General features: G+C 47.4%; 1 protein-coding gene across 2 annotated transcripts; it reads left to right on the top strand.

Annotated features, from left to right (window-relative positions):
• The first annotated feature begins 390 nt into the window (after positions 1 to 390).
• mfsd12a (major facilitator superfamily domain containing 12a) lies at positions 391 to 10,018 on the top strand. 2 transcript variants are annotated; one of them, XR_004793871.2, is made up of 12 exons: positions 391 to 791; positions 1,580 to 1,699; positions 3,442 to 3,652; positions 3,754 to 3,883; positions 6,100 to 6,342; positions 6,452 to 6,544; positions 6,650 to 6,742; positions 7,984 to 8,154; positions 8,254 to 8,348; positions 8,754 to 8,884; positions 9,197 to 9,320; positions 9,475 to 10,018. XR_004793871.2 is itself a non-coding variant. In XM_035634368.2 (11 exons), the coding sequence occupies exons 1-11, from the start codon at positions 623 to 625 to the stop codon at positions 9,238 to 9,240; spliced, it is 1,500 nt and encodes a 499-aa protein (XP_035490261.2). In that variant the 5' UTR covers positions 391 to 622; the 3' UTR covers positions 9,241 to 10,018. The 2 variants fall into 2 exon arrangements, 1 of the variants encoding a protein (XP_035490261.2); XM_035634368.2 differs by having other exon boundaries at positions 9,197 to 10,018.
• The last annotated feature ends 63 nt before the right edge of the window (positions 10,019 to 10,081 follow it).

Raw genomic sequence — 10,081 nt, 5'->3', positions numbered from 1 at the left:
CACAAAATGAAAGAACTTATTTTTTATAATTTAATTAAAAAAACGTATGCACCATAGAGTAAAAAGAAACAACTAAAAATAAAATACAATAGAGGTCTAAGCAGGGATCAGTGTTTTCCTCACAGGAAGTTGTCCGCACTTTTGTTTTCTGCTCTTCTCACCCGGAAACTCTTCATTTCTCATAATGCTTGGTTTTATTTACGCAGCGGAATTTAGTCCGAGACATCTCATCTCTCTTGCTTATCACATACACGATCTTTGGCTTGTCACGTGAGGAAGCCGAGCCCGCTGCTCAGCGCTCTACTGGCTGAGGGGAGCGACAAAGGGCTGCTATTGGTCCGATTCTCTGGTCTTCACGCTGACGTCAGCACGTCCAGATGTGTTGTTAAATTTCGCTTGTTTTCGTGCCGGTGTCTCTTCAGAGCGAGCAGAGGGGCGGAGCCTCCTCCTCTGAGGCTCGACTCTCCGCGGTCACATGATGAGCAGAAGACATTTGATCTGACAACATGACACACTCCGGCCACACTCTGGCATTAATCTGTGAAGAAGAGGGAAGTGAAAGCGGCTCCGTCGTCATCCAGCTCCTTGCTCCTCCTGCTCGGTGAGTCTGAGCGGCTCCACGATGCCGGGTCCCGACATGTCCCGGTCCAGTCCGGAGAGGTCCCTGTCCGGCCCCCGGAGGCTCAGCTATGCGGCGGGACACTTCCTGAACGACCTGTGCGCGTCCATGTGGTTCACCTACCTGCTGGTCTTCTACCACTCGGTGCTCGGGTTCCTCAACACGAACGCGGGTCAGTGTTTCTCTGTGACGCTCGTAATGTCTCACGTCTTCATACAGACTGACGCTGGAGGTCTGACGTGTCTGTGTCTGTGGATGTGTCTGGATGTGTCTGTGTCTGTCTGTGGATGTGTCTGTGGATGTGTCTGGATGTGTCTGTCTGTCTGTGGATGTGTCTGTGGATGTGTCTGTGGATGTCTGTGGATGTGTCTGTGGATCTGTCTGGATGTGGATGTGTCTGTGGATGTGTCTGTGGATCTGTCTGGATGTGTCTGTGTCTGTGGATGTGTCTGTGGATCTGTCTGGATGTGGATGTGTCTGTGGATGTGTCTGTGGATGTGTCTGGATGTGTCTGTGGATGTGTCTGTGTCTGTGTCTGTGGATGTGGATGTGTCTGTGGATCTGTCTGGATGTGTCTGTGTCTGTGGATGTGTCTGTGGATCTGTCTGGATGTGGATGTGTCTGTGGATGTGTCTGTGGATCTGTCTGGATGTGTCTGTGCCTGTGGATGTGTCTGTGGATCTGTCTGGATGTGGATGTGTCTGTGGATGTGTCTGTGGATGTGTCTGGATGTGTCTGTGGATGTGTCTGTGTCTGTGTCTGTGGATGTGGATGTGTCTGTGGATCTGTCTGGATGTGTCTGTGTCTGTGGATGTGTCTGTGGATCTGTCTGGATGTGGATGTGTCTGTGGATGTGTCTGTGGATGTGTCTGGATGTGTCTGTGGATGTGTCTGTGTCTGTGTCTGTGGATGTGGATGTGTCTGTGGATCTGTCTGGATGTGTCTGTGTCTGTGGTGCAGGTGTGCTGCTGCTGGTGGGGCAGGTGGCTGACGCTCTCTGTACTCCTCTCGTCGGCTACGAGTCTGACAGAAGCCCCGGCTGTGGAAACTACGGCAAGAGGAAGACATGGCACTTAGTGGGTAAGACAGACACACAGACAGACAGACAGACAGACAAACAAACACAGATACAGAGAGAGAGACAGACAGACAGACAGACAGACAGACACGGAGGCCCCTCTTCACTGTCCTGTGCAACACAAAACGAATGTACTTTCTGTAGATGAATATATATGTGTGTAATTATATGAAATGACTGGTCAGCTTTTCTTCTCACGAAGAGTTATTCATGTAACACAAACATCTGTCTGGACTTTGCTCTTATTCTAAACATTCCATATTTTATTGAGCAGGTCACATTGTGCTCTGTGGTCTGGAGATGATCCATCATCCACCATGATTCAATGACTCGACCAGTGGCACGCACGAACGCACGCACGCGCACACACACACACACACACACACACACACACACACACACACACACACACACACAGGCACACACAGGCACAGGCACAGGCACACACAGGCCATGAACAATCATGAACGTTCTGTAGATAACAAATGAAAGTGCAACACCAGTTCCAGTAGTCGAGTGGGTTCAGTATTAGCCCGGTGTTGTCAGACTAACACTCAAACATGTAGTAGTCTGGAACCTCTCGGTTCAAGAGGCGTAACCAATCCTGTCGGCCCCCCACTCGCATGTTTTGGACACTCTGGTGAAGAGAGGGGCGGAGCTGTCAACTGATCACCATCTGGTGGTGAGTTGGATCATGGGGTGGGGGAAGACTCTGGACAGATCTAGTCCAAGAGATCTTCAACTCACACCGCCGGCGGAGCTTTTCTGGCATCCCTTTGGAGGTTGGGGGCATTGAAGCTAAGTGGGCAATGTTCAAAGCTTCCATTGCTGAAGCTGTGGCGGTGAGCTGTGGTCTCAAGGTCTTGGGTGCCTCAAGGGGCGGTAACCCTCGAACAAAGTGGTGGACACCGATGGTCAGGGAAGCTGTCCGACGGAAGAAGGAGTCCTTCAGGGATGTGTAGTCATGGTTGGGAGAGGTTGCAGTTCGGCTTGCAGATGATGTGTCCTGATGGAATCATTGGTCAGTGACCTGCAGCTCTCACTGAGATAGGTTGAGAAGCTCAGTCATCCGTGGGGAACTCAGAGTAGAGCCTTTGCTCCTTAGGGAGAAAGGAGCCAGTTGAGGTGGTTCGGGAAACTGGTAAGGATGCTCCCTGGGTGCCTCCCTAGGGAGGTGTTCCAGGCACGTCCAGCTTGGAGGAGGCCTCGGGGAAGATCCAGGACTAGGTGGAGAAATTTTATCTCTACACTGGGATCCCCCAGTCAGAGCTGGTTAATGTGGCCTGGGAAAGGGAAGTTTGGGGTCCCCTGCTGGATTTGCTGCCCCCGAGACCCGACCCCGGATAGGTGGTTGAAGATGAGAGAGAAGAGGCGTTACCAACGGACGTAGAGCAAAATGCCTCCGGATGCAATTGTATAGTCCTGTGACTTCTGTTGAGCAATAGACCAGAGCAGAGAAGAGATGTCTGTGAAATCTGTGATGAACAGTGTTGACTTTTTTGTGGGGAAATTTAAATATCCGGTTCTTTTAGTCAAATTCTCGTTCATCCGCTGCAGGCATCTTGGTTGTTTACAACAGTGGCTTCTCTCTGTGTCGCGGTATAAGCCCCGCCCATTATCAGATAACCGGTTGTGATAGTACCGGCAAGTTTTCTCCCAAGTGAAATCATTTCCCAATGGACGAGATCCAGACCGAGTCTGGCATCAAGTGTACTGACATTCATGGTTTCTGTGTGCTGTCCAGGCACAGTGAGTGTGGTGCTGTCCTTTGCCTTCATCTTCAACCAGTGTCTGGGCTGCGATGCCCTCACCCCTCAGTGGGCCAGCCTGACCTACTTCATCCCCTTCATCATCGTCTTCCAGTTCGGCTGGGCCGCCACGCAGATCTCCCACCTGTCCCTCATTCCGGAGCTGGTCTCCTGTGAGCATGCTAAGGTCGAGCTCACCGCGTACAGGTACGCTCTACACATACACACACACACGACACACACAGCACACACACAGTAGGGTTATCTGCTTGATCTGGATCTGCAGCCTCTCCTCTGTGTGTCCGAAGATACGCCTTCACAGTGATTGCCAACATCACCGTGTACGCTGTGGCCTACCTGCTGTTCCACCTGCAGACCAGTGAGGACAGCGACCCGCTCGGCGACGCACTGGGACCAAAAGACATGCCCATCTTCAGGGTGAGGAGCGTCATGTGGTGTTACAGTGTTCACGTACAGGGGGTGGCGCTACTGACGATGACCTGTAGATTATAGACTCAAGGAATGGAGACCTGCGACCCGTGTTCTCTCGAGTGACCAGCAGAGGGGACTCTATTAGAAAGTGACTCTACTTCTCATTTGATGCATAACGTCAGTAAAACATTTTCCTGAGGAGTTTATGGTTCAATCTCTAGTCCTCTAAGTCCTCTTCAACACATGATGTTCATATTGTACATTATGGTTCTTAAGAGTAAAATAGACCGGATGTATTGGGGTGTAGATACTCTGTGATTGACAGCTGTCGCAGGTGGACATGAAGTGTCTTCAAGCTCTTAGTCAGACCCAAGTTGCAACTCACGCCCTCGAGTTTCACATTTTGACCAGCTCCATTGTTTTAAAAAAAATCTCTGACTGAGAGCTCGTCCACCTACACCTGCAACCGTTCACCGATTGGACGGGCCAGCTGTCAATCACGCTGTATCAACACCCCGGTGCTTTATGGTCTATTTGACTCTAAATGAACATCATGTATTGAAGAAGACTTGAAACTAGAGAGTGAACCACAAACTCTCGCCCTCTGCTGGTCATCACAGAGAATACAGGCCTCGGTCACTTCAGCATTGGCTTCATTTTCCGGGCTCGGTAACTACGTCCATTTGTACACAGTCTATGGTCAGAACCACCGCCTGCTCAGCCAAATGTGGTTTCAAAAATCCAAGATGGTGGCGCCTGTGTCCGAGATATTTTAGCTTCATCTTTGTTCGACGGGAGAACGTGGAGACGTGTCGTCCATCTTTATATACAGTCTACGTGACAACCCACAGGTCAGTGCGTTTCATTACAGTGTCAGTTTCAGATGGATGTGTGTGTGTGCAGGGCCCGACACCGCATCGTTAACGTCATTAATCCTTCACATCACCTGCGGTCTGGTGGATTAAAAAGGACAAATCTGAGTGAACGACCGCAGCCACAAGAAGGAACAGAGGGAGAAAATGAAATAAGTCAAGCGTAGCATGGAGATAGTTGGCTTCCGGTGGCCCTCCCTCCTCCTCTCGACCAGAGCCAACTTGAAAATTAGTTTTGCAACCAACACTTAAACATAAGTCTTAACTTAGCACATGTGGTTTCAAGGACAGTCAGTGTCCATCAAATATATCAAAAGGAAAGGTGTTGGTTTGTGGCTTCAAACAGCGCCAGTCAATTCTAGTACGCTGAGTCAGCAAGGTGATTTTAGACACTCACATTCTTGTCCAGAGCACAGAGAGAGCACACACACACACACACACACACACACACACATACACTCTACATAGACTTGAATTCATTTCCTGGAGACTTACTGTTACTCAAACTACTTGCAGAAGAGAAGAGAATCCTTCATTAGCTCCACTTCAGGGATATTAACAGGAAGAAGCGTCAGTTAAAAGGTAGTAAATAAGTAAACATGTAATACGAGCACGAGGAAATAACAACTGAGGTCTAAACAGATGTGAATCCAAAGATTTTAGAAAACTAACGATCCGTCTCAATCTGTCTAGTCTAGTGAATCAGTGATAAACTTCGCCATAGCAACACACTGTCACTGCTGTATGTAAAGAGTCTTAGTTCACGTGACTGTGAGGCAGAAGGAAAAGTAGTACCTATCAACTGGTCATTATGTAGACGATCCTGATGACAGTTAGTTACTTTGTTCTGTTGTTTCCTCTGTTTCAAATGATTGAGTTGAAATATCAATATTTTAATATGAGATTCAGTCCTAGATGTTACATCGGAATTGGAAGTATCAATATTTCAATATCCACACATGAACATCACAATCAACTTTCTACTCGACACTACTACTCATGTGACAGAGAAGATTCAACCTGAACATACTAACATATTGGACGTGTGATGAGTGTTGTTGAGGCTTCACAACGCATATGTCCTCCAACAAACCTGCCCACAGGAAGCACCGTCTCCTGGAATATTAATGTAGGTCCGAGTAGTACTACAAACCAGATGGCCAAATGAAACAGACACTTGTCTTCCTGCTTGAATTTGAGATGAAATGGCTTCTTTGGACCGTCCATGTGATTGAAAGCATGATTACCAGTTCTCCATATTAGCATTTTTGAATCCTCTTTTCACTTACTGGGCTCTTATTGGACGATGAAACCCTGTTGATGATGCTGGTCATGTCTTTGTGGTTCTAGAATCTGGCTCTGATCGTGCTGGGCATCGGATTGCTCTTCTCCGTCGTCTTCCACCTGGGAACCACCGAGTCCAGACCTGGGGCTGGTGGGGAGGCTGCAGGAGAGGAGGGGAGGAAGAGGGTGGAGGAGGATGAGGAGGAGGATGAGGAGAAGGAGGAGCGCAGGCCCCCCCTTCCCTGCGCCAGGGCCTCCTCGTCGCTCCTCCAGTGGAAGTGTTGGCTGCAGCAGCCGTCGTTCTACCAGGTAGGAAGGTTCAATTATTATTATTATTAATGGCATCGCACCACGTCTGACCTCATGTGGCCAACAGGGGGCAGAGCAGGTCACTGAGTGTCTGTCACTGTGTCTGTAGGTGGCCCTGCTCTACATGTCGACCAGGTTAATAGTGAATCTGTCTCAGACCTACATCTCTATGTATCTCATCAACACTCTGGGGCTGTCCAAGGTAACACACACACACATACACACACTGCTGTACATTACATTCGTCGGACATTTTCCAGGAAACGTTCCTCTCCTGAACGTGTTTGTCTTTCTTCTCCTCCGACAGAAGTTCATAGCGACGATCCCACTGGTCATGTACCTGAGCGGATTCGTGTCCTCCTTCATCATGAAGCCCGTCACCAAACTGATCGGGAAATGTGTGAGTAGAACCTCAACATGGATCCGACTGTCTCTGCCTGCTTCTATCTATCTGATTGGTTCTAAACCAGAGAACACGTGGGACATGTCACTACACTGTACTTCTGAAGCACTGGTTGTGTTCATACTCACCGTTTCCACTAGTGCTGATGCTGATAAATGTTGACCGATTATCGGCGCAGATATTCACCATTACTGGTAAAAATATGTAGCTTGAAGTTTATTGAAGGATAGCCCCATCTTGTTTTCAAGGGGGTCCAACATGAAACAAAAAATACAACTTACTTACATACATACATACATACCTACATAAAGTCTCTCATTTACTGACCCCGACACACCCCTCTACCCTGAACCCACAACTCTCGTACAGAAATTAGAAGTAGCAATAATAATAATAATAATAATTATTATTATTATTATATAATAAGATAATTTTGAGAAAAGTAATAATAATAAAATAATAATTCTCACAGAATGAAGTTCAGATTATAACATATATATTGACAAGTAGATGCTTTACTAAATTAAAAGCACAAGCAGACAATACCATTAAAGGCAGCAACATGATGTTTTGAGAAAGGATAAAAGTAAGTTCTTGAAGATGTGTAGTGAGTTAATAGGTCTAATGTTAGCTGGGAGATTGTTCCAGTCAGAAGGTGCTTTGAATTTAAAGGCACGTCTGCTAATTGCTTTATCGGTTCGGAATAGTAAAATAGGGTTGTTCAGTATGTCTAAAGAGGGTTAATGGAAACATATGGGGTTAGATATTGTTTGAAATAGGAGGGATAGTTAAAATGTATACATTTAAAGATACATAGGAGCCAGTGGTAGTGTCTTTGAGTATTTTTTGACAGTGCTCCCAATCAGTTTTTTTAAAGAAAGCAGTGGATCAACCCAAAGACCTAAGTATTTAAAGGAAGTCACTCTCAAGGGGTAAACCGTCATTAAAATAAATAGTCAAACATGCACACCAAGTGCTTGTCTGGTACCAAACAACATAGCGCGTGATTTCTTTAAACATGTGACTGTCATCGCTGCATACTTTGGTCATGTTTTATGTTTATAAAGAAATACTCAGGGTCAGAGTTTCCATTTGAAGTCAGCAGGGGACAAAAGATCATTTTCAGTGTAATGCAGTCATAAAGATCTCTGATGACACAGGCAGGAGGGAGTTGATGAAGCCAGAGCATGAGCTTTACCTGTGTGTCTGTGTTTGTGTGTTTGTGTGTCCCCGTCCAGCTCACCTACTTCGTGGGCCTGCTGCTGATCATGGCTTTCTCCTACTGGGTGCTGCTGGACGACAGGATGGGCCAGCGGGTATACGGGGCAGCGGTGCTGCTGGGCACCGGCTCAGCCACCATCCTGGTCATATCACTGTCCATGACGGCCGAGCTCATCGGCGACCAGACTGTAAGAGGCGTGAGCGAGCGTGCGTGCGTGAGAGAGATATGACCTCACTGATGATGTTCCTGTGAACTGTCTCCAACCTCTGTGTCATTCTTTCTGCAGCAAAGTGGAGCGTTTGTTTACGGATCCATGAGTTTCACTGATAAGCTGGCTAACGGAGTGGTAGTGATGATCATCCAGGCACTGCATCCTTGCCAGTTAGTACACACACACACACACACACACACACACACACACACACACACACACACACACACACACACACACACACACACACACACACACACACACACACACACACACACACACACACACACACACACACACACACACACACACACACACACACACACACACACACGAAAAACATGAGTCAGACAGGAATGCCGATTGCAAAGCTACACAAAGCGGTTGTGCTAACTGGGGCTAGCTGATGTCCAACTCCCTGGTTCACTTCCTGTCGAGCCCTCTCCTTCTTCACCCGCTCGTTCTGCTCACACAGAGCGACAGTAGTGATCCTCTGTCATGACACACTGACAGGACGTCTGACGACAGGACGTCTGACTGACGTGTGTGTATGTGTGTGTGTTGTTCTCTCTCAGCACTGTGCTGTGTTGTCCCGCCTGTGTGTGGTTCTATCATTACATCATGGTCATTGTGACGGGGGGCGTGGCCGTCGTCGCGGCATTGGCCCTCTGCTCCATCCTCATCTGGCCAATCAGAATCAGACCACGTGAGTTGTACGACCACACTAACTGTGTGTGTGTGTGTGTGTGTGTGTGTGTGTGTGTGTGTGTGTGTGTGTGTGTGTGTGTGTGTGTGTGTGTGTGTGTGTGTGTGTGTGTGTGTGTGTGTGTGTGTGTGTGTGTGTGTGTGTGTGTGTGTGTGTGTGTGTGTGTGTGTGTGTGTGTGTGTAGTTCTGTTTCATAGCTTCGACACCTTTGTCCCCTGTGTGTGTGTGTGTGTGTGTGAGTGTGTGTAGTTCTGTTTCATAGCTTCGACACCTTTGTCCCCTGTGTGTGTGTGTGTGTGTGTGTACACGCAGGTGCTCCACCAGTCTTCTCTGATGATGCTGCCAGAATCAACTAACCACCCCCCCTCCTTTAGCTGCCTCCACCACAGTGCAAGATAAAATCACAAACTCTGCACAGATTCAAGATTCATGTCAGGTATCAGTTCTCTGTCAGTTCTCTGTCAGGTATCAGTCAGGTATCAGTCAGGTATCAGTTATCTGTCAGTTATCAGTTATCAGTCAGGTATCAGTTATCAGTTATCAGTCAGTTATGAGTAAGTTATCAGTCAATTACCTGGACTGGACCACAAGGACCACAAGGACCACAAGGATCAGAGGGACCACAGGGACCACAGGGACCACAGGGACCACAAGGATCAGAGGGACCACAGGGACAACAGGGAGAATCAAGACCTTACAGACGACACGTAGACAAAGAACTGAACCTTCTACGGGACAGGAAGTTTCTCTCAGGTCCCGTCGAGCTGAGGATGTAACGTTCAGTCAAACCCCATCCTGCCGTACGGTAGGTGTGAGGCATGCTGGGAAACCGTGTGCCGGTTGTGGATCATCTCATTTGACTTTGATGTAGAAATGTTTTTCTATTTGAATCATTTTCCTCTTGATGTTGTTTACCTCTTAATAATTCAATGGAATATGAAGACAACTATTTTTAATAATCAAAAGACACTGGCATTGATTTATAAGATATACATTTGATATATATATATAGACTTCAAAGGGATTTATATTGTAATGTGTGTATGTGATATATGACCATGAATATAAGGGAATCACTGGTCAGTTCTCTGATCATGTTCTTTTGATCTGATTCATAAAGGGACATAAATCAGTGTCACATGTCTGTTTGACTTCAACTCTTAACTGTCGTCACGACGACCACCGTGAGAGGAAATA

Source organism: Scophthalmus maximus, chromosome 5 (assembly GCF_022379125.1).
Source record: "Scophthalmus maximus strain ysfricsl-2021 chromosome 5, ASM2237912v1, whole genome shotgun sequence".
In the NCBI taxonomy this organism is placed as follows: Eukaryota; Metazoa; Chordata; class Actinopteri; order Pleuronectiformes; family Scophthalmidae; genus Scophthalmus; species Scophthalmus maximus.
Note: the sequence above shows the minus strand (reverse complement) of the source record. Positions and strands in the feature narration are given on the sequence as shown.